The sequence below is a fragment of the Lissotriton helveticus genome, chromosome 4_1, assembly GCF_964261635.1.
Source record: "Lissotriton helveticus chromosome 4_1, aLisHel1.1, whole genome shotgun sequence".
Lineage (NCBI taxonomy): Eukaryota > Metazoa > Chordata > Amphibia > Caudata > Salamandridae > Lissotriton > Lissotriton helveticus.
In genome coordinates this window covers 701835898-701860778 of record NC_136063.1, presented here as the reverse complement: position 1 = coordinate 701860778, position 24881 = coordinate 701835898, and the positions used below count along the sequence as shown (strand labels likewise).

The following is a 24881-nucleotide window of genomic DNA, read 5'->3' as shown; positions in this document are numbered from 1 at the left end:
CGTTTACCTCACATGTGCAGGTTACTGCTATCTTACATTGTCACTGTTTTTCGGTCTTTCCCTCTTGTGTGTTTTCCATCTTTTCTTTTGACTCAAAATCTGATGTGAAAAAAGTGATGCAACCACCGGCTCAAATTACGCATTGTAGACAGGCAATAATGACGGAAGCATTCATCTCAATGGCAATCATCATCATGGGAGTTTATTAAACAGACATGGCCGTGGTATGGGCATGTATGGGTTACATCTTTAAAAGCAAATCATCTGGTGCAGATCAACAAAAGAAACAGCGGTTATAAAGCACTGTTATTCTGTGAAATATTTAGTGTTCAATACACCTCCGCTACCCCCAAAAATGCAACATATGTAGGTATATTACAAAACGCACCTGAGGCTCCGGAGGTTTTCAAATATCCGTCTAGAAATGGCAGGATATCCTTGTAGCAAGGCTGCATTACATGCCTGGGGATATATGATGACCAGTCTTCCAGGGCGTCAATGCCCGCATCAGCAAGCGGAGCACAGCTGAGGCCCAACTTGAATGCAGTCTGCATAGGAAAGAAAAAAAAACAATCCAATTCTCAGTGACTACATGAGGATCCATACCTTTTTAGATTGTACTGATGCTAAACAAGACTGCAAGAGTGACATGGTTTTGATATCAAAATCAGCACATTTATTTCAAGTTCAAAACTTCTTTTTTTTTAAAATATATTTTTATTGGTATTTTGCACATTACAAAAATATAAAACGTTGTGACATAACGAATAGGAAGTTACATGGGCGAGCCAGTAGTGATACGTGATTTACAATTGTGTCTGCCCCACGTTTCTGCAATCGGCATTAAAACATTTAACATTGAACATATATGTGTTTGCGTGTGGACGCGTGCTATGACGTAAAGACAAAACATAGATGTGTTTGGCGGCTGTTTAGTGTTAGATTACACTCCCTACGCTGGGTTGCTAGCAGCTGGTCAGGCGTGTACAGCTGTTTTATGGAGGTTTGTATGAGCTGAGGAAGTTGTCTAATGTTGACCACATTCCTCGGTCGGGGTCTGTCTTAATGTGGTGATGTCTGCCCCTCTTAGGAATGTGACCCAATTCAGCCACCCCTTGAATGTGGCTTTGGTGGTGTCTTTCCACTTGGCTAGTACTGTTTTGACTGCTGTCGTCAGGAGGAAGTCCAATAGGTACCTGTCCTGCTGTGTGGCTAGATCTGTTGTGATGTGAGCGATAGTTGTTGAGGCAAATGAGTGTTCTAGAGTGCATCCTAGGGCTTCGCTGATGAAGCTAAACACCTTTCCCCAGAATTTGCTAACCTTACTGCATTGGAAGATGAGGTGTGCGAGGTCTCCCCCTACTGCGCCGCAGTTCCAGCAGCTGTCGTTGCCTCTCAGGCCTAATAATGCTGGTCGAGTCGGTGTCCAGAATGCTTGGTGTAAAAGCCAGAATTTAGTTTGTGCTAGCACTGGGGATATCATGTCTATCATCATAAATGGTCTACATACTTTGGCCTGCTAGAAAACATCATACCTCACTTCAAATCTGCCAATTCACCCATGATGCCACACACCTGTAGTGCAGGAATGTAGGCCTTGATATCCAGCGTGATGATGTTGTGAGGTAGAGAGAGTATAAAAACAAGACAAGACGCCAAAAGCTCATCTTTGTACTGCTTCATTTTTGAAGATACCTACAAGTAAAAATTGGGATCATTTGAATTAGTCACCGTGTATCGAAATCTAACGTCTCAATATACATTATTTTTACAGCAATTATGTTTGTCATTTGGTACTTGTTGTTCAAGTTAATTAAAACCTGTTACAATAATTATAAACTCAACGTCTATAAGCTCATCCATAACGAAAAATAGACATGATAAACTGCTCTCGTGCTCAAGTCCAACACGCAAGGTTAAGTAAACTCAAGCAAATAACAAGAAGCCTCAAATGGAAATGGAATACCTGGCATAGTCCCCATCTTTTATTTTTCAGGTTCAGACATTTGACATACAACACGCCCACCTCCAAAAAAAGCAGAGCATTTTACAGAGAGTAGTTTTGCTGGAGCGTGGGCCTATAAAACATAAGGAACTAAACACAGAACAATATGGCCTGCGCAGTCTGGCTGACACAGAACTTGAGAAACCAGGATAGGATGTGCAGGAATGGATGGCATTTAGCTTATGGATACTATTCGTCAACTTATGATATGACTGCTTTACTTACACTGCACATATTCACAATTTGAGGCACATATTGATAACGTGATTGCACAAGAATAAAAACACATTTTGGCCAGTGTCCTCACAACTGGAGTGCTTCACTTCCCACTGATCTATGTGGGAAGTTGTGACAAATGACATGCCTGTGGCAAGTGTTGTTGTGCAGTGAGGATGCTGTCCTCCCTGTGTAAATATAGCAGATGTAGCACAAGGCAGAGATTATCTTAGATGTTGTCCTGTGGACGTGACACTTCCTTAATAAATTCTGCAGCCCTGTTGCATATCTGAAGGGCAGACTAATTGCCCTACATATGACTAAGTGCTATTAGACAGTTCTTTGTTTCTGGAAAGAGTTGCCAAAAGCATCACCTGCCTTGGTCTCGTCCACTACTCATCGAATTCACAATACGTGGGCTCTCCCCTATTGTCCTGCGGTAGTCCGGAAATCCCTACAATCTCACTTTAGTCTATGCGGACACCATTAGAAAATAAATGCATTCCTGTTATGCGCTGGTGCATGCCCCATCTATACTTTATGTAAAAAGCCCGAGAATATGTGACATGCTATTGCTGGCTTCAGTGTAGATTTTGAACATGCAAGCATTCGGGTTTGCACAGTCTCAAGATAAATACTAGCCGACTTGAGCCATAAGATTGCTTACATCTATACTTTCTAGGAAGCCCTGCATCATCAGCTGGGAGTGCCATTTCACCTGGAACTGTTCTCATTCTCGCAAGGTTTTGAGCTTAAGCAACGAGTAGGATAAAGCACTGGTGTTGCAATCTGCCCTGGGAGTTATATTACCCATTATGTGGTCAGGAGCTGACCCTGACCTGAATCACCAGCACAAAGCCCAGCAGACTAAAGCTTATTTGAGAAAAATGTTGCTGCCGAACAGGTAAGAATCAAAGTAAAGGCACTTACATTACAAAAGGGTAAAGGACCTGCAGCAGGCACCTCAGGACTCCCAAGTGTTGAGGAGACTCCAATGCCTGACTTCACCCCACACAATCCCTCACTTTCATGAAGGCGAAGCCTATGTCACCACTTTCCAGTCTGAGAGGTTGGATGGTTTCCTCTCACATTATAACGCACTACCAGCTCAATTCCAGGACCTTTTGAACCATTTCTCTTCAGTGCAGAGACTAAGGTTTCAAGGTGTGGCTAGAACCAATCCCAATTCCAAGAAGGAATAGGAGAGCTGAGTGGGTGTTGAATGTCAAGTTGATGCAGTCACTTGAAAAGGGTCAATAAGTATAGCTGCTCAAGATAAAATCCTCTAACGTAGGTCAAATCCCAGCACCAATAGTTGCCACAACTCAATACTGACGTTGAAGGTTTCTATGCACTGTTCAAGAGGAGTGCAGTTGGAGCTCTAAATTCTTTTCATCTACTATCCTCTCGTTAAATGGACAGATACTTTGCCTTTTGGAGCAGCCTCCTTTGGCAACAGTGATATGCCTCTTACAATTAGTTGTAAATCCCTGTTCGCCGTTGGGTAGTGGATGTTTTGAGATTTAAAACTTACTTAGCATTTAAATTCCAACTATGCTGTGATTGCTTGAAGCAATGGCTGTGGAGAAATTGGGACAAACTATGGCTGTATCATAACAGAACTGAAACATTTTTGTTCTCTTTTGTCCATTGCTAAACACTGGACTAGTAAAAGAACTGAGACAAACTGCTGAGAATGCTGAAATCATGTGATGTCCATCCCAAAGAATCATATTCACATAGACACTGATCATATTCATAGGTGTTGTAAAGCATTTTAAGTCATACCTCAGCCCCAGAAAGCACTGGAATCTTCGTTTTGTTGATCATTATTTTAATTGCCATTTTTATCCACCTATAAACAAACCTTTATCATTTTATAAGCAACAGCTCTGAGCCAATAATAAAGTAATCCCAAAGAATGTGTATCAGATTGTGTCCAAGTTCCAAAACTAGTACCATCTCCATGACTGATCAACCTAGATTTTGTAGAGATTCAGGTGCACAAAAAGAGTAACGTGGTTATCCAAATGAACTCCGAGGCATCGAAGACCATGGGATACTAGTGTTAAACAATCGTATCCACCAGTTATAGAAAGCTGTGGAATAAGATGGTTGAATCCTGCTCTAACAAAATCTTGGTATGATAGGATCCATATTGCCTTATATATTTTCAAAAGTGATGACTAACTCCCAATGTCTGCTCTCTATCAAGGTACACATCATCAGGATCATGTCCTTACACTGTACCTTCACCCACCCATTTGAGGGTTAACATTTGGATGTGGGCGACTCTAGAATAAAGTCCAGTCTAATTGTTGTGAGGAAAGACCTATATGTAAATGACAAAGAGGTAAAAATGTTGTTGGTTATCATGCTTACAAGACTTCTACACCTTTATCATGCACAAGTAGCTTAATTTATTGCTATATTATTTTACGCTGAATTTAGGTTACAACTCGAAATCAACTTTTACTAACATGATCAACCATGTACACTGGATATTACCTACTGCCTTCACCAGGACCCAAATAGATGATAGACTAACAATAGTTCTTTGCCTTGTTTCATTCCCTGTCCTATGGTTCCTTTAGTTTAGGTCTGTAAAATACAAAAAGTCTTGGCTATGCCAAACCCAAAAAGGAGGTATTTGGTAATTCAGTGAGCTTGCAGTAATATCTGGCTTCTGTTGTTCCGGGGACAACTGCAATACTTGTCACACCAACTTGCCTAAATGGCCTGAAGTCCCACAGATCCCAGAGAACCAATCTTATAAAGATGTATGAGTAAATGTACACAACAAATATACAAACCGTGGGTTTTTAGCCAGCAGTTCAACAACTTTTTTTAAGACTGTGTCCTTCACATCTTGGAGCAGCTTAGAGAAGTATCTCTGTCACCATGTCACTATTCTCGATTAGATGCATTATTCCACCTTCTAAGGATTGCTTTCATTGCAATGCATGAAGTGGAATGTATTCAGGAAGATCAGTAGACTATTTGGTGACTGCAAAAGTTATCTTCAAAAGAAGACTTTTCCCACTAAATGCAATATTCACAGTTATAATTTTTTTTTTGAAGTTTGATCTCAACAAGTCTGTAAATGCACTTTAATATTTGTTGGGGTTACTTAGTACCAGTAGTGGTAATGATGGAGTTTGGATGGCATAGATCCAGGAGCCCATTGTGGCGGTTGCCTATAGATACCTTTACAGTGAGGCCTTCAGAGCCCATGTCTGGGAATACACAGCTTCCTTCTCCCGATGGAACACCAGCACAACAGACAGCAGAGGGATAGAATGGGAGGCCTACAAGGTGGCGTAGAAAGGGGGCCATGGGGAGAGGAGGTAAAGCGCAGGTGTAATGGGTATGAATGCAGTGAGAACAAAAACTTACTGACTTAGGCAGGAACGCCCCCAAAAGCAAGTGAATGCACACCCTGACGAAATGCAGTCTATGTTAGAAATAAAAAGCCAGCTGAAAAACAAATGGGCTTTTACTGGAGAAATACACGTGTACACAAAACTGATTAGAGTGAGGTCTAAATCAGGCAAAATACTAGCATGATTATTAGAAAGAGGCAAATCCCACTCCAATGTCTTAGCGCTCTACTGCAGTGATGATCTGGATCCTGTGGCTAAGGATCAAGCAAATGACACCTGTGCAAGGTATCTGAAGCAGGGGTTCGCCAAGACTCATCAAGTTCTGCAAAGTACCCTCGATTGTTACATTGTCGAAGTCAAGTTGTCAAAGCTCTTGGAGGAGAAGCGACGAACCTCGGACAGGCCGATTGAGATAGATGAACTGAAGGAAGCAGGCTTGCAGAGCCACCAGGGGCAAGACGCTGGGTTTCCGGCAGAACTATCTCAGGCGTTGCTGGACTATATCAGGCTTTGCCCTCCAAGATCTTAAACAGATTACTAAAGGTTTTTGTGTGGGGGCATCCTCACAAATGCCAATATGTGCTCCAAGAAAACAGTGCATTAAAGGTGATTGTGACAAAGGTGAATAATAGGTGCACAAGAAAATATCCATTGTTGACAAATCATATGTTTCTAAAAGCGCAGAACTCATTCATATTGTGCAATTGAATAATTTTGTAATGGCAACAATGAAGTAAGTCAACGTTTCGACCTCTAAAAATGATAGTCATGGGACCTTTATCAGGACAAGAAACAATGGTAGCGACCTATAGCAAACAAAATCAAAGAAAATCTGTCACTAACTAATTTATCTGGATGGTAAAGAATTAAATACCTTACCCTAAAAATATGTACAAACATTCCTGTAATCATCAGGATATTATAGAGCCTGAATAGAAATAACCAGAAATGAATAAATATGAGCCTTATGAAAGTGGCCACAATATACCTTGTGCTACAAGAGGAGAAAAAATGGTGTCAAAACAAGAGATGGTAAACCTTCCCCCAGAAACTCTGGATTCAATGCGGTAGACAGTCAGAGTACAAAAGGTTTATGACATGTAAAAATGAACATTCGCCTGGCTCACCACAGAATACCAAAATGGGAAAAGAAGAAAAGGAATTATAGTACAGAATATTGATAAATATAGTAAAGAGATTTTGAGACAACTCTCAGGTGGTGCTTGTTGCAGGAAGATCAATACAAATCCCACAACTGACATAAAAGCACTTATTCAAACTAACAAGAGGTTGGCGAGTAGTTTTTATAGTAAGAACAAACACAGCATTCATAAAAAACAATATCCCTGTGATTTACACCATGTCTAAATTTCATAAGGACTTACAAAACCCTCATGGCATACCTACTGTTTCCGTTTGCGGTTCGATTTTGGAACCTCTCTGGCAATACATTGATTCCTCCCTTAAATCCTTAGTCTGTAAAACCAAAACCTATGTGAGAGACTGTTTGCATTTTCTCAACAAAACTTAAGTGCTAGAATATGAAATGCGCTCCGATCTAATGGTTACTATGGACATCCAGTCCTTATACTATAATATTCCACAAGCGAGTCATTGAAGAAATGATTGACTGTAAAGAACGTCCCCACCAGGTTCCTACATGGTTTATTATTGAACTGCTATGTAGTGCTCTTCAGAAAAATTATTTTTGATTTAACAATACTTTTTCCTTACAAATACTTTTTCCTTACACACCAACGGTGCTGCAATTGGGGCTGGGTTAGCTCCAGACCTACCTAATTACTTAATGGCAGATTACAAGGACAAATGTGTTTTTTCCAACAACTCTTATAGTGATCATGTCAGGTATATTGATTTATATTTTATTTGGAAGGGCTCTGAAAATCTGCCAAATAGTTTTAACTCGTGGTTCAACACACAACTCTCAGACATACAGTTTACTTTGAATTTTGATCGATAGCAAATTCCATTTTTAGACCTATGGGTCCAAGCAGAGAATGGTCTAGTTGTCACATCACTATATAGTAAGCCTACACAGAGGAATTTCCTCCTACAGTACGAGAGCCATCATCCTCGCTACCTTAAGGATAACCTTCAGTTCGGACAACTCTGACTTATCTGTAGGAATGGTTCCAAAAAAGATGACTACAGAATCTGATATTATAGCAAAGTGCCTAGTTGAAAGGGGCTACACAAAGAGAAAAGTCAGACAAAGAAAAAGACCTGGTATAACCAGAGGGAAGAGTTGTTGAAACCATGTCCACAGGATGCAGGTCAAGACTTGCTTATCCGTGTCAATCCATACCGCAGTTAGCAATGTAATAAAAAAAATTACTTGCAAGCATTAGGGAGTGGTCTAAAATCATGTGTCCACTAAAGAGAAACCATTCTTTTCCTTCAAGACGGGAGCCAATTTGAGGGACTCCTAGTCAGGGCTACACTATCCAAACCCAGTACACCTACACTATGCTCACAGTGGGGTCTCCCACCACTGGTTGGCCTCTATAGTTGTGGCCATTGTTTAGCTTGCAATTACACATTTGATACTAAAGTCTTCTCTCACTCTGAGTTTAAATTTGACCTGTGGCCATTCACAAACTACAATTCTAAAGATGTAATGTATTGCATTTGGTGTTCTTGGAATAAACTGTGCATTGGACGGACGGCACAAGGTGAAAAGTGCCATTTTATAGCATAGAAGTCACATCAAGTGTGATGTCATTAGGGCTACCTTCGTGTAATATTGTCCGGATGCTCGACATACAGCTGAAGAAATCCACTGGTAGGTGACTGAAAAAATACAACTGGGTACCTGTGGAGGGGATTTAACAAACTGGTTGGCCGAATAGAAACTTAAATGAATTTACAAACCGGACTCAGTGAATAATGGACTCAATAGCATTGAAGACTAGGGGCAGGCAGCTTTGTTCTGATTACATTTGTGTCACCTTACTCTCCATATTGTGCTGTTATTAAGGTTAATCACTATCTTTTTGTGTGTCACTATATTTAATTATCTGCACCTTTGAAAAACGTTTTTCCTACTTTATTGCCAACATTTGAAGTTTGGTTAGTGGTTTGACAAGCACCCTACTCTGAATTGTTTCCATATACTGACATCATAGGGTAGACTGTTGCTAATTTCATGTTATTGTTTTGTGGCACCTTATTATCCACTCTGTCTATTTACATACATTAAGAAGTGATTTGGCTTTGTTTTATACTGGTCCGCCATTCATATTTCTTCTCTTTCAATTGCAGTTTGTGATTACCGCAAACTACAGTCTTTTATGCAAATTCGGTTTCCCTGGTTCTCAAAAAATGGGTCACTTATTTTTTATTAATTTTGGTTATTTGCCTTTTAGAGGCCCTAGTGTGGGTAAATTTAAGTTCTGCCGGCACGTACACTGTGCACGGCATTTTGTGCATATATTCGAACTAGCATGTATGTGCAACCCTCCGGCATTAGCAAGCAGGAGACCTGCACTGTGCCTGTAGGAAGTGCAGCTTTTCTCCACAGGATAGTAAACATTGCCACAAGTTATATACATTGTTTTAATGCTTTTTTTTGACAATGTTCATTTTTCACTATTCAGAGTGTTTCTTTCTCCAATTCAATATTCTATGCGGTACTGGAGTTAATGGCTCCCTGACTGGCAAGCCAGCTATGAGTCAGCAGCATTTTCATTGGTTATAAATCCGCTTCTAGATGGATTAATGTCTCCTTTTCCATTTTTCCCATTTGGGTATTTTGTGGTGAAACAGGCAAGGGTTACTTTTTACGTGTCATAAGTCTTTTCACTCTGGCTGTCTACCTGTTTACATCCAAAGTTTCTGGAGGAAGGGTTTACATCTCTTATTTTGATACAAGTTTCTCTCCCCTTGTAGCACTGGGTGTATGGTGGCTGTTTTCATTTTCATATTGTTTCTTTTGCGGTTATTTCTATTCAGGTGCTATAATATCCTAATGATTACAGGAATTTCTGGACATATTTTTTGAGTAAGGCGATTAATCCTTCCTACAATGTTACCTACCATCCCGATAAATTAGTTGGTAATGGTTTTCCCTTGATTTTGTTCACGATAGGTTGATACCATTGTTCCTTGTAGTAATGAAGATTCCATGGATATTGCTTATAGGGATTAAAACATTGATGTACTTTATTGTTGCCAGTTATGGGATGTTCTAATGCACAATGTGAATGAGTGCAGTGCTATTAGAAACATATAACCATCCAGATAAATTAGCTGGTAATGATTTTCCTTTGATTTTGTTCACCATAGGTTGCTAACATTGTTCTTGTAGTGATGAAGACCCCATGACTATCGTTTATAAGGGCTAAATAGTCGATGTACTTCATTCTTGCATGTGATGAAATGTGAATGAGTGCTGTGGTATTTATTAGAAATATATGATTTGTCAACACTGGATATTTCTTGCAAATATTGTTTGTACACCTATTGTTCACCTTTGTCACAATCACAATGTGCAGTTTTCCTTGGGTACCTGTTGGGATGTTTAATGATGTCTGTCTTAAGTAATTAAGGAATTGGACCTACAACTTATTGTGTATGTGTTATTCTTTCAAATAATTGCCAAGGGAGCAAAGCCCTGTACCTCTCCCTAATGAAGCCTTATTTGTATGTTGCTTCAGATGTGAGGCAGTAGTGCTTTGCAAAAGTATGGATAGACAATTGTGTGGCTGTCTGGAAGGTGTTGGCAAAAGGAACACCTCTGCAAAGAACCGTGGAAACGCCTTGATTCTGTCACAATGAGTATTTATGTTCTTTGGATGAGATTCTTGGCCAGGCAGGACACGAGCAGTAAGGAGAAGATCGTCGGAGAGATTCCTATCTGTCCTGGCACAGAGTTTGATGTCCCTTGAGATAGGTCAGTACTGCGTTCTCCTGCAGAGGGCAACAAAACGCATTTGGGGGAGCACAGCCCTTACCCCCACTTTAGACACAGCATGGTCCGGTGCCACACAGTGGTCCTGATCAACCTCCTCCAAAGGGTTCCCCCTCGCACTATCAATTGGTACATGTTATATCCTATGATTCCTAGTCCTGGCTGCTCAGCCTGCATGAGTGTGATGTCATAGAATCTTGGATGTGTGTGCATGCTTTGAATGAGTGACCGGTTGGATTGAGTGGGGCTGAGCAGCAGGATGCTGCTCCCGGTGGGGCATCCTGTACCAACTTACCTCAACTAATAAATCTACATCTCTGGCTCCTGGTCTACCTATGATGACAGTACATGTTCAGATACAAAAATGGCGACGAGGATGTATCAACTTACAAGGAACAACTGCAAAATGTTGGAAGCAGCGTCACCGGAGAGGTTTGATTCAAGACTTGTTATCTGGTGGAGATTTTGTTCTGGCAACTCCATTTAATGACAACGGTGACTACTTTGTGTTGTTTTATCTTATTATTTTGATTATTTCTGCTAAACAAGCAAGAAGAAGGTTTCATGTTTTACCTGCACAGTTAATGCATGTTGTACTGTGGTAATATTATGTAAGACCCTTCAACCAAAATTTAATGTGAATGTACATCTATATTATTTTAGCAGCTACTGTTATTTACATGCTGAGATTTTTTATAAAATGCCTGTGGGGTATGTACCATGTTTTGTCCAAGCATGTTTTGTGGGTCATGTACCCTGTTTTGTATTTTTTTTTGCTTGTCCTTCGCACGTCAGGGTTGCGATGGCAATATCTTTTGCCTCGCATGTCAAAGTTGCATTGGCAGTGTCCCTCGCGCATCATTGTTGCATTGGGAGTGTCCCTCGCACGTCAGGGTTGCTATGGGAATGTCATTTGCCTCGCACATCCAGGTTGCGTTGGCAGTGTCCCTCGCACGTCATGGTTGCGTTGGGAGTGTCCCTCGCACGTCAGGGTTGCTATGGGAATGTCTTTTGCCTCGCACGTCAAGGTTGCGTTGGCAGTGTCCCTCGCACGTCATGGTTGCGTTGGGAGCGTCCCTCACACGTCAAGGTTGTGTTGGGAATGTGCTTTGCCTCGCACGTCAAGGTTGCGCTGGCAGTGTCCATCGCACGTCATGGTTGCGTTGGGAGTGTTCCTCACACGTCAGGGTTGTGTTGGAAGTGTGCTTTGCCTCGCACGTCAAGGTTACGTTGGCAATATCCCTCGCACGTCGAGGTTGCGTTGGGACAGCTGTTTTTTTTGCCTCGCATGTCAGGGTTGTGTTGGCAGAGTACTCAGGAGTAGTTCTGTATTGTCAGTGTGCATTACATTTTTGTTTCTCCCTCACACGTCATTTATTGTGCGTTATTACATCCTTGCTGGAACATGTGCACATTTTTTTTCATGTTCCTTTGCAGAGAGGAGATGGGTGTGTTGTGGTGATTCGTGGTGTTCTTCAGAAAGTACTGGGTAAGTGTGGTGATTGCATTTTCCCTGTGGTGCTCTTCAGAGTGTAATGGGTAAGTGTGGTGATTGCATTTTCCCTGAAACATTTGCAATCTGTTGTGATTGCATCCTGCCTGAAAACATGTGCTATCCTTTAAATGTGAATCTACATGTTTCATTACCTTTCTATATGAAGAATAAAATTATTTACGCTATATGTTCTTTAGTGAACTATAGAGGAATCATTTATCTCTTACCATCTCATTTGACCTTATTGACTTTAATATCCAAGAATGGTATTTGATTTTTGTTGTGAACTAAGAATGCATCTACCTATCAGCAATGATTTTTGTGACCTGATTGGATTTCATTTAAAAGGAATGGAAAGTGATTATTTTCTTCACTTTCCTTCTTGATGTTTTATTGTTTCTAAAGATAGGAGATATGTTATATCCTATGATTCCTAGTCCTGGCTGCTCAGCCTGCATGAGTGTGATGTCATAGAATCTTGTGTGTGTGTGTGGCATGGATGTTAGATGTTAACTCCAAATTGAAGTTATTGTTGTTTACCTCCCTGACAAAATCATTGACCTCTGCCTCCGTACCTCGCCACACCCTACCGCGTTTTCTTTATGCCCTCCAGAATACATTAGATATAGTCCCGGCCAGTTAGTTCCGAGAGATGGAGGAGGTGCAGCGTAGTTTATTATGGGAGGGTAGACCTAGTATTGCTTTGGCTAAATTGACGTTACCGTGGTATCTCCCTCCCTGACATCAGAAGGTACTATTGGGCTTCTCAATTGGCGGCCATAAACCAGGGTACCTATGGGCCTGTCCCCAACCCTGGATATGCTATGGATAGATGGCTACTTCCGGGTGGAAATTATGTATGCCAAATCGTCAGGGAAAAATTTGACGGGACCAACGAAGGTAGCGGTTCGGATATGGCACGATGCCACTAGCTCTTTGGGGTGGAGGGACCGCCTTACGCTGGCCACTCCACTATTTGACTCGGACGCACTAGGAAAGCTTTGGAACACGAAAGGTTTCGCTAAGTGGGACTTGATAGGGATTGCTAAAATTGGCGATATTTGGGTCAAGGGCAGAATTAAGACGTTTGCTGAATTACAAACCGAGTGTGAGCTGAATGGATCGGAGTATTTTCGCTATGCGCAGGTTCAGCATGCCCTACGGTCGGCAATACAGGCGGAGGAGGAGCTGCCTGAGGCCTCGCCATTGGAGGATAGAATATTGGATGGGCATTTGCCGGATAGAACTATTTCCCTCATCTATAAGAAATTAATCAACCACAGAGTAGATCTCCTCGTAGAGTTGAGGGGTAAATGGATGAGGGACGGTATCGAACTAGATGATGAAGACTGGCAATCGGCCGTGTCCTCTCCGAGGGAGGTTGCGATTCCAGCGCGATTGAGGCTAGTCCAGTTGAAAATTCTACATAGGATGTATGTCACAGGTCCACGCTTGGTCCGGATGGGGCTTTCTGAAGAAGGGTTGTGCAGGCGAGGATGTGGGCAAGTGGGCACGTTCCTCCATATCCTCTGGGAATGTCGCTATATGGTGGAGTACTGGAGATCTATACATGATGTTATGCAAGAGGTGTTGGGGGTAATAGTGTTACCAGAGGCGAGGAGATTTATCCTTAATATCTGGGAACCCACAGATCTAAACACAGCGCAGACCAAGTGGGCCATTCTAGGGGCAATGATAGCGAAACGGAATATAGCACAGCGGTGGGGATCCGGGAGGCCTCCCACACTTGTATGTTTCGGGAGAAAACCGTCTATCTGGCTAGAGGCCGACTCTGTAAATGGGTGACTGTTTGGGGGTTGTGGAATGAATACAGGGAAGAGATTTGTGTACCACACGTTGACCCTCTTTTGGATATATTTGCATCCCCGTGACCCTTGTATGTAAAAGTACTGCGGCCCCCCCTCCTCCTTTCTTTTCACATCCCCCCCCAAGTATTTTTGATCTATTGTAATGATGTATGGGAATGTCTAACCTCTGTTCTATGCACTTATTTGAATGCCTTGTATTAATAAAAAGAAATATACAAAAATAAAAAATAAAAACATGAATGTTTTGTTTTGCAAGCAGCTCAGTGTATTTTTATTGCAGTACCCTGCATTGCAATAAAAACATAACCTACATTCTACAGAAAGAGTATTTGCAGACAACGCTGACATTCTACACTCACACATCCAAAGTAACCAAGGGAGTCAGGGGACCTAGTCATGACACGGAAGAGCAGTAAGCAGTCTTTCTATTGGAGTGACTCCCATTGTAGTACAAAAAAAAAGACCTGTATCCAGGGCACTGTTATTTTTCTTTTGACTTTATCTATATGTAAAAACATGTAAAACAATGGCATAAAACATGAATCAAGGATCTTCTCAAAAGCAAGATACACCTCAGTTGCTGAAGTGAGGTATCACTCATGTTAACAAAGTTAACTTCTAACCATTGGTAGTAACAGCCACCAATCTTAAACTATAACACTCATGAACAGTCCACAGTGAGGAACACTTAACTATAAGTGCATGGGCGGGTTACCACTGTCGGAAATAGAAAGTGAAAACCGGCAAAAAGACACAGGAACCTTGGATGAGTTTGAGAAAGTTTAAGTGAACCCCAGAGTCACCACTCAGTTGGGTGGGGGTGGGTGGTGAGGGGAGGTTTCAATGACTAACTACAGGCCAGGTTAACGGGGATGTTGCTAGGATTTCATGCCTCCATTTTAATCCCACTAGCCAATCGATGTGCCATCAGTATTATTATTTAGGTCCAATTTACTCAAAGGTTAGTAGTTACCCTCAAGGGAGCAAAAGGCGGCAACAACGGGATATCGTCAGCCAGTGCTTTCCTGTGCATCAATATTAACAGGGCCAGCAGTGTAGTGATCGCCCACATCACTGGTACAGCATACCTCTGGGTAAAATTGCATTCACCCCTCTTTCACGTTGACACAAGAGCCTAAACATCACCTGTTTTACCTCAATAGGATCTACATCCTAATCGCTTCCCACTACAGCACCAGTCATGTATCTACCCTCTTGTCACATCGTGCAGCTCTCAGCTCTGCTCCATCTGCTCTCATTCTTACCTCTTTTCCAAATTTTGCAAACAGCGCAAAACAGGAGGCCCTTTCCGGCTCTACTGGGCATTTCTTGTGGGTCTTTGAATTAACACCCTGCAAATAAAAATACCTATATTAAGAAGCATTCAACAGTTATGCAAATAAACAGAAGGCCCTCTGGCAATTTCTAGATTTTCAAATTGCTTGGAGTTTCTAAAATTGTGGGTTAATGTGTTAAGGATTAACCAAGTCAGAGAGCACAAGACCTTCATGACTGCATCACATGTACAGTCGGTGTGCTAGCACTGGTGTCTATTACCTCAAAATGAACAATCAGCAAACAATAAAATGACAACCAGAATTCACTGACCAAGACAACGTTTTATAATAACTGTCTTCAAGCTCAATAGTAGTGGTTTCACGTGAGTTAAGGAGAACATCTCTCTTTTGAATCTGTTCCACTACTGGAGCATTTCTTGGTTTATTTATTTAACAGTTTTATAGACAACTCCTGCACTGTAAAGTAGGGGGATACTTTACAAGAGAACATAAACAATGTCAATGACTTCTTACTTCAAATAAAGAATTTGAAGAAATGAGCACAGTCCTAACAATAAGAAATAATGAACGTTATAAATGCAGTGCATCGAATAAACCTGAGGGGTGTGGGACATCAGTAAACAAAATAATCAGAAGGCAGCAGAAGAGAAAAGCTACAAGAAACTAGCTAACTTAAGGAGACGGACAATTGGAGTAGGTAACTTACATTCGGTAACAATGTATTAGGTAGAGACATAGTGTAGTTCTACATTCCTTACCTTTAAAACTTCCCCCAGTTGTCAGTCTGTATCCGGAGATTTTTCATTAGCAGTACCCCTATGCGCCGGTAGGTGGCGTCGGTCGGCTCCGCGTCAGTTGTCGTGCGCACCAGAAATGACGTAGTAGGACCGACATAGAAGCTGCTTGGTGAGCACGCTGACGTCAGTTCTTAACACGACTTTCACAGTCAGAAGCGCAGAGCCATGAAAGACACTGAGCATTGGTGGATCAAACTTTGCAGAGTGGGGCGGATGGGTGGGGTGGTAAGGAATCTACAACTAGAATATGTCTCTACCAGATACATCGCTACAGAAGGGAAGTTAACTTGCTCAATTGATAGAGACTTCTAGTTGTATATTCCTTAGCGTTAGAATAGATTCCCCAGCAATACCAACCCTGGAGGCGGGTCTGTGAACCAAGATCACATGAGAAAAACCTGGAGGACCGAATAAGCAAAATACCGGTCCTACTGGAGTTGGCTGTCCAGGCAGTACTGTTTGGTAAATGTGTGCAAAGATACCCATGTTGTCGCCTGACAGATATCCAGGATTGGGACTCCACTTGCTAATGCATTGGTTGCCGCTGTTGCTCTATTAGAGTGAGCATGTAACCACACAGAAGGTTCCTTCTTTGCCAATGCATAGCACAATTTAATGCAGAGGATAACCCATCAAGATATGGTCCTTTTCTGTACCTCCTGACCCTTCTTGGCATCCACATATCCAATGATGAGTTGATCGTCCATCCGAAAGCCTTTGGTACGATCAAGACAGAAAGACAACGCACGCTTTGGATCCAGGCAGTGGAGTTTCTCCTCGTCATTGGAGGGATGCCGGCGGGTAAAAAGTGAGCAGGGTAATGAATTTATCCCACATGAAAGGGCGTGACTACTTTAGGGAAGAACAAAGCTTTTATTTCAAACACCACTTTATCTGTATAGACAGACAGATAGGGAGGCTTGGATGATAGAGCTCACTAACTCTGCAAGCGGAGGTGATGGCAATGAGGAAAGCCGTCTTGAGGGTTAGGAGCCTGAGAGGGCAATTATGAAGAGGCTCGAAGGGAGCACACATGAAAGTGAAAACCAAATTTAAATCCCATTGGGGCATTATGAAAGGAGACGGAGGAAACAAATGAGTAAGGCCCTTCAGAAACCTTTTGACAATGAGAGAAATGGCCCAAAGGGTGCCCAAGCAGAGCTTTGCTGGGCCAAAGATAATATGTACAACATAACCTCTGAATGATAGGCAGAAAGGGGATCAACAGTGTAGAAGTCTTGCTTAGTATATGGTGCACACTTCTTTAAGTGAAGCATCTTGCACTAATCCATGCAACCACTATGGTGATTTAGTGGTCTTTGAGAACCTTTGAAAGATCTCAAAGTGGTAGCTGTGGTGAGCAGCCTTCAGGCTTATTTTGAAAGAGTGTTAAGCAGCTTGTTTTACCAGTCCTAATCATGTAGTGCATGTTAAAAGAAACAGTGTGTACATATAACAAATTCTATTTTGTACACAACACTCACTAATACATTGGTATATCTCCTACCCAGAGATATAAACACAAATACACAATACTACAATTGCAAATAGGTAAGTAAGCACAAAATACAGTGATTTCCAGGGGAAGACCAAACCATACATTAAGAAAGTGGAATGAGAACTGCAACCAAAGTGGGGACTTGGACCAAGAGACTCAAATAAGCTGGGGACACCATGAACCACCCAACGTAAGTACCCAGGGACCCCACGGAGGCTGTGCACAGGGTGGAAACACAGCCATGTGTCCAATAAAAGTCAATGGAGAAGTCGCAATTGCAGTTTTTAAGAAGGAGAACCCTTCACAGTTGACCTTGAAGAAACCCCGTGGAAGACAGAAGTTTGGAGAGCTACCCCACCTGTGAATACCCCAGGAACCAGGATACCTACACCAGGGAAGCCAGGTGCATAGGTGTAGACCACAGTGGAGGATTTCAGGAAAGATTCAGCTGAGAAGACTGCGCAAGAGTCCAAGGATGGATTCTTGAAGGGAAGAACCTGTAACTAGAGGGGACAGTATCTATGCCACTCGGAGGTGACCAGGAGGCACGGAAGAGCAATGCCCACCGATGACGGATGGCTCAGAAGAGTGGACGGTGACCTTGTCGCTTCAGCTGTGAGGTACAGGCGATGTGATAAAGACCAAGAGCCATGCAGGAGCTATCCCATGTCAGAAGTCGAGAACCAGGGGGTCGGTGTCCGGTGGGAGTACCAACAAGCCTTGGCAGCTGCGACAGGCATGGAAAGCACAGAAGGAAAACGTTGGGACCAGCAAAGTCCATGGAACTCCCCACCAGCAGGGGAGTAAGAACAGCCCGAGGAAGTAGGGGAGCCCATTGGAACAGAAGAAGACCCTCGAGAGGACCCAAAGACCGAAGGCACAGGAATGGCAAAAGGACCTCGTGCAACTCATCAAGTATGTAGGCACACGGTGCAGAGAATGCAGGAAGGACGCTGTACTTGGCAGGAAGAGATGCTGGAGGCTGGAGCTTCTAGGAGACCGAAGAATTCTGAAGTGCAGAGTTAACAAGACTTTGCAACATGCACAGGGGTTTGGTCCCAGCCATTCCAGCGAGGGATACTGGCCTCAAAATTGCAGAGAGGACAGGTCAGGCCTCGAGGGAGTTGCAGAACCACCACCTGTGTTGCTGAGCCTTTCGAAGTCCATGGGACATCAGCTTTGTTGCGGTGCCTGCAGATGCAGGGAGCGAGTCTTTCACTCTAAGGGAGATTACTTCAGGTGTCCTTGATGCCCACAGGTCTGTTGAAGATCCTAGATGAAGCACAGACACAGATGAACAAAACTTTCAGAACAGAGAGACCAGGAGTAGCAGGAGTCTTCCTTGATGCAGTCTTGGTTCCAGGCAATGTCCAGCACAGTCCAAGTGTTCAGACAGTCTAAGATTGACATGGTTTCTGGCTTGAGTCTTGCCTGACGACGATTCTGAAGAGCCACCTATAGGTAAGCCTTTAAGTACCCTAGGGAAAGCTTTGGTACGACTCAGGGTTCCCTTCCAGAAGAGGGTCTGGAGAGAAGGGAGGATACTCCCATGTCCTTTGTCCAGTTTCGCGCAAGAGCAGGAGGGCTCCTTGAACTGGTTCAAACTTGAGAACATAAGGAGAGAACCAAATGTGCCCTTTAAAGCAGTCTGGTGCACTGGTAAGCGCTCCCAACCCAGCCATATATACTAAGTCCTATCTGGGAGGTGGTCACACCTCCCTGCGACAGGAAACCTATTGTTCTACCTTCCCCTGCTCAAGCTTGGCTCAGCAGCAGGAGGGCAGAATCATGTCTGTGGTCAGCAAGCAACAGCACTAGCTTGCTGTTAGACCATGAAAGGCTGTAACCGCGAGTAAAGAGGGTACCCAAAGGGAGCCCCCCAGTACATGGGATCATACTTTCAACACTGGAATCGGTGTTGGGGTATGATTCCAACACGTTTGATACCAAAAATGACCGGGTTCGGTTCAGCCACTATACATTTAGACATCTCATAATGACTGATGTCCACTGTACAAAAATGGCTGACCACACTTACAAAGCCTGGAGAATCGACTCCAGGGAATGTAGGGGTATCCTGCTCATGCAGGGGCACCCTCACACTTAAAACAAAGTACCATGCCTTCAGGACTGAAAGGCCTGCCGTAGGAGTGACTGATATGTTTTAAGTGTAGTGAGCTCGGATATAAGGAAACATATCCGTCGTGAGAGGTGCAAGCATCAACTTGCGCAGGCTACAATGGCAGGCCTGTAGTCACAGTTTGAGTGGTCTTTCAAGGGTTGCAAAATACATGCTGCAGCCCATGGGAGACCCCTGGTGTACCTCTGCCCTAGCTACCTTAGTACCATATACTATGGTCTTACAAATGAACACCAGTAGCCAATTGTTGAGGTACAGAAGTACTTATCAGTCAATTTAGGGAGGAAGCACAGTGACTGGGCACCTGATTAGCAAGATCCCGGTCAGACTAGTAAAAAAAATACTGATGCCAGCAAAAAGTTGAAGTAACCATGAAAGCAGATCCTACTTTCCAACAAATAGCTTTTGCTGTGCACGATGCCACAAATGTGTTCCATCTACAGGTGTATACTGTTATTGTGGCGGAACGCCTGGCTGCCAAGATCGCATCACAGACTTCGGCTGGACGGTAGAAAGCTGTCAACTGACGCAACTCAATCTCCACGCAAGGAGGCGGAGACTGAACAGGATACGATGAAGAACCATCCCCTGCTACTGTGACAGAGGATCCTCCTGAAGGGGCAGCCTGATTGGAGGATCGATGGCCATGCTCAGAAGGTCAGGATACCAGGCTCTTCGTGCCCAAACCGGAGCCATGAGAATGACTTGAGCCCGGTCGTGCCTCATCTTCTTGAGCACTCTGGACAGAAGTGGTATAGGTAGAAAGGTGTAGAGGAGGCCGAAGCTGCACTTGCGAGTGTGCACCGCCTTGGAAACTCCAAAGCGCAATAGTGCAGACATTTAGAGTTCTCTTTGGAGGAAAACAGATCAAACCAAGGTTCCGTCCACCGGAGAAAGAGACCTTGTGCCGACAAAGGGTCCGCGACCCCACCCCACCCTCTTTGTTGCAGTATGACAATGCAGTGGTGTTTATTTATTTATTTAGAGGTTTTCTATAGCACTAGCTAGAGCCGAGGGTATTGGAGCGCTTTACAACATGATGTAGAGAAGACAAATACATGATAATGGCATGGTGGAAAAATGCATAAGTGTGAAGAGAGACTGTTAGAATTGGGTGTCCATACTTGGTAGGGCCACGGCCTCTGACCAACTAGGGACCTTCTACTCTAGTCAAGGCAAGGTGGATGTACGTCAAAAGATAATCCCTGCTCACCCCCTTGGTAGCTTGGCAGAGCAGACAGGCTTATCTCCCGGGCAATGTATAAAGTATTTGCGCCACCACTCACAATAATTAGAGGGAACACCACAAACTGACACCACACTGGTATAATATAAAAATCATCTTTTTATATGTTCTTAGGCAGACTTAAAACGGACATATACCAACATAAAATAGGCTTTGTGAGTCAAAAGTATTCTTCACATGGAAAGTGTTCTTGAAACTTAAAAAGAGTCTGTTGCCAAAAACTTGGGCACCTCAATTTCCCCCACGACCAGTCTTTTATGGCCAGGGGACTGCCCCTCTCTTCAGGGGGGGATCAGATGATTGGATACACAGAAGAAAGCACACACGCTAGGCCTCCCTCTCCCCCCAGGTGGACGCGCTCGCACTCGTCTCACACTCGAGCGTTACCTGGGGGGGGAAAGCTGCAGGCTGCTCGGCTCCCGGGTCTCGGGGGGGTGGGCGATATTCCTCCTCGCTAGCTGGGCAATCCACACTCCTTCTCCGTGTGAGGCAGGGGCTGCCAGCCAATCCTTGCGCAGCTTGCCGGTGACGCGGCGGGCCGCCAGCCAATCCTTGCGCGGCGTGCCGGTGACGCGGCGGGCCGCCAGCCAATCCCCACGCGGCTTCAGGAAATCCCAGCGGTGATGTCAGAGCCCGCCGCCCAATCCCAGCGCGGCGATTTGGGTGAGCCTCCCCTCTACTTCTCGGCTCCCGGTGCCTCGCAGATCTCGGTGGTGGGGGCACCGGGGGACGCCGGGTTTCGTGGGCAGAGTCAGGGGCCCACGGCGCTCCTATTTACTGGCAGGAGGGCGGCCACCTAAACTTTGGCGATGCTTTCTGAAGTTTGGGACTTGGGGAGAGAGGATACGAGCCCACGGGCTCTCGCAGCACCCTCTCTCTCGGCAAATGCAGGTCACCAACACAGCCTTCCCCCGCACACAGCCAGGAGGGGGGGGAAAGGCGATGACCACGGCAGAGTTTCTTGGTCCCTGGACTCTGGGGCCAAGAGGCTAGCTCTTCTTCTAGCCCTTGGAGAGTTCTTCTTGGTAGGAGGGGGACAAAGCACACAGCACAGTCCCAACAGTCCCTCTTAGGCAGGACAAGACAAGACAGCAGGTCAGCTTCCAGACACACAGCAATGGCAGCACTGTTCCTGGGGTCTTCTTACGGTGTCCTCTTCAGCAGGGATTCTCCTCTTCAGTCAGAAGTAGTCTGATTCTAATCTACCCGGCTCTTTCCTTTATACAGAAAATAGTCTTTGATGCCTTTGAGGTTTGGTGATTTAAGCACGGGTCGCCCTTGTCCAGGCTCTGGCGGCAGGAGTCTCTCGGTCCTGGGGAATCTTCCCTTTGAAGCAGGGAGGCAGGGACATCCGTCACCCAACAGACAGGGGAGCCGGTATCGCACAGGCAGGGCACAGCCCAGCACCACTCCTCCCCCTAACCTTCAGGGGCAGCCAGCTATCATCCCACTGCTGGAGCTTTCCCAGACCCTGTCACACTCCCTCTAACTCAAACACCCAAGCAGGCACACAGACAGACTGGACAAGAAATTAGCCACTTTCTAAAAGTGCTATTTTCAGACACAACATTTAAAAACCACCTATGCTAAAAGATGTATTATGGATTTCTGAATCCAGAGAAACCAGGTTTGGATTTTCTATCTTGTTCCTGGGGGAAGATAGGCAGGCACCCATGGGCCCCCACCCCCCCCCTCATTCTGTCCTATGGGCAGGGTAGCCTTGCTACAGTGAAAAACGAATTTGGCAGCAATCCACTACTGCAGCATGTCCCTTACATCTGTACAGGCCCTACTAGGAGCACTTGCACCTTGGCACTGATCAGCAGTGGCAAAGTGCCCAAAGCATCTAAACCAGCAAAACGTAATCCAGCATAGAGTCAAAAACATAGGAGGCAGAGATCAAAAAGTCAGGGAAAACCACGCCAAGGATGCCAGGTCTAACAGAGACAATACAGTTCTGCTTAACATCACAGGAGCGTCGTTGAGGTAGAGAGGTCTCAGGATCCGAGGAGTAGGATTGCGGTAAAGAGGTCGGGAGGCAGTCTCAAAGCCTAGGGAACGCAAGTCTAGTGCTGGAGTTTTCTCTTAGCGGTGCTGACCCAAGGGGTATTTGTTCGTGCGGTGTCTGAAGGTTGTTCGGTGGGAACGCGATGTCCAATGACTCCCTGATTGCGTTCGGGAAGGCGCGGTTGAGGTAAAGGGCTTTTAGGCGGCTTTTGAATTTTGGAAAGGAGGGGGTGGTTCTGATGTCAACTGGGATGGAGTTCCAGATTTTTAGAGTGTTGCCAGCAAAAGAGCGGGCTGCAGTCTTTTGTTTACGCGTTTGAGGGGATGAGGAGGAAGGCGTTGGAACTCCTGAGGCTTCTTGCTTGACCGGCTTTCTTGAGTTTGGAGGCTAGGTATTCCGGTTTCCCTGTGTGCAGGGCTTTGTGTGTGAGGCAGGCAGTTCTGAAGCTGGCTCGCATTTCCACAGGGAGCCATTTTAGATCTCAGAGCGGGAGATATATGTCAAATTTTTTTATTCCGGTGACCATTCTGGCTGCTGCATTGAGGGTGGTTTTGAGAGGGGCTAGGTGTGCGCAAGCTGTACCGGTGAGGACTGCGTCCAGTCTGGACAGCACCAGAGATTGGGTGGCTTGTTTGAGGTCGATCGGAGGGATGTGGTATTTGATTCCATGAACACCTGCACCACTTCCCTTTTGAGAGGTGAGGAATGCCTTCAGTGCTAGTCTGATCGCAGGGAGCTTCAAAAGGTTGATATGGAGACCGGCCTCCAACGGAAACCAGATGCCTCTGATCTCTGCCTCTGCTCTGCCAGGTGGGTGCCCCATCAAAGGAGTGATGAATCAGTCACCACCGTCAGATCTAGTAGGGGAAGGGAGAGGGATCTTCCTCTGACCACAACCTTGGTCTGTTAGTGACCACTGCAGTTGGTGCGCAGTTCCCATTGAGATCTGGACATAGTTGGATAGATTGCCCGGCTGCTGCGCCCACTGGAACTTCAGGTCCCACCGCAGAGCCTGCTTATGCCATCTGTAATTATCCACCAGCGGGATGCAGGAGGCCATGATGCCCAGAAGCCTAAGAGTCATTGTCACCTAAACCCAGGACAGCAACATCCGTATCATAGCCCGAATATCCCGAACTCGCTTCTTGGGAGGATAGGCCCAAAACTGTACTGTGTCCAGTATCGTTCCAATGAAAGGGAGCGTTTGAGAGGGAGTTAGCTGTGACTTTGCCATATTGATAGTGAACCCCAGGGATTGGAGGAGATCCGCTGTAGTCTGGAAGTGGGAGACTACAACCTGGGGCGAGCCCACCTTCAACAGCCACTCAAGATAGGGGAAGACTGGCACCCTTGATCTGCGCAGCTGAGCTGCGACCACCACCATCACTTTTGTGAACACCGCCAAGAGTAGCCCCTTCGGACTATCTGCAGAACCCACCTGTCAGACGTGATGGACTGCCAACGGAGGAGGTGAAGGCTAATCCTGCCTCCGACTGGCCAATGATGGCCTGAAATGTTAGACATGGAGGGTTTGGAGGGAGTGGCAGAGAGGGAAAGGGTGGACTAGCCTGTCCGCTGGCTCCCTGACCCAAGAAGACGCTGGGTGTCATATCCGCGGGCACGCAGAGGCTGGACAACTTGCATGACTCAGTGTCTGGGCTGGACAGGATGTTGTTGGGCGCCCCTTCCATAGCCACACATAAGGCCAAAAGGCAGACTGAGGGGGATAGGTTGGAACCATGAGACCCAAGGATCTGGCCGTGGCCCGAGAATCCTTGAAGCGCTGAAGCATGGAGTCTGCCTTATCATCAATGTCCATCAGGGTAGATTAGACAGGCCCTGAAAAGCCAGAAATCCTCAACCTGGCGTAGCATTGTAATGCTACCGACAAGGCAAACGTTGTGCCCAGTGAGCTGGTGATGTCCAGTCCACAACAAATTGTGAATTTCTCTGCCCTTTTCCCGTCCGCAACTGCCTGGGAGAGAACGGCTTGGGGCTTCTCCAGGCACTGAAGCAGCACCTGTGCAACTGCATCC

At 44.8% G+C, this 24881-nt stretch overlaps 1 protein-coding gene across 1 annotated transcript in view; it reads right to left on the bottom strand.

The window, feature by feature from the left end:
- Nucleotides 1–24881, bottom strand: part of PRKDC (protein kinase, DNA-activated, catalytic subunit) — a 3158350-nt gene that overhangs the window by 2857234 nt on the left and 276235 nt on the right. The window contains exons 19-21 of the mRNA XM_078687323.1: nucleotides 15124–15210; nucleotides 1576–1695; nucleotides 389–548 (exon numbers count right to left, since the gene is read on the bottom strand). Coding sequence (XP_078543449.1) covers nucleotides 389–548; nucleotides 1576–1695; nucleotides 15124–15210 — 367 coding nt within the window. The remainder of the gene's footprint in view (nucleotides 1–388; nucleotides 549–1575; nucleotides 1696–15123; nucleotides 15211–24881) is intronic.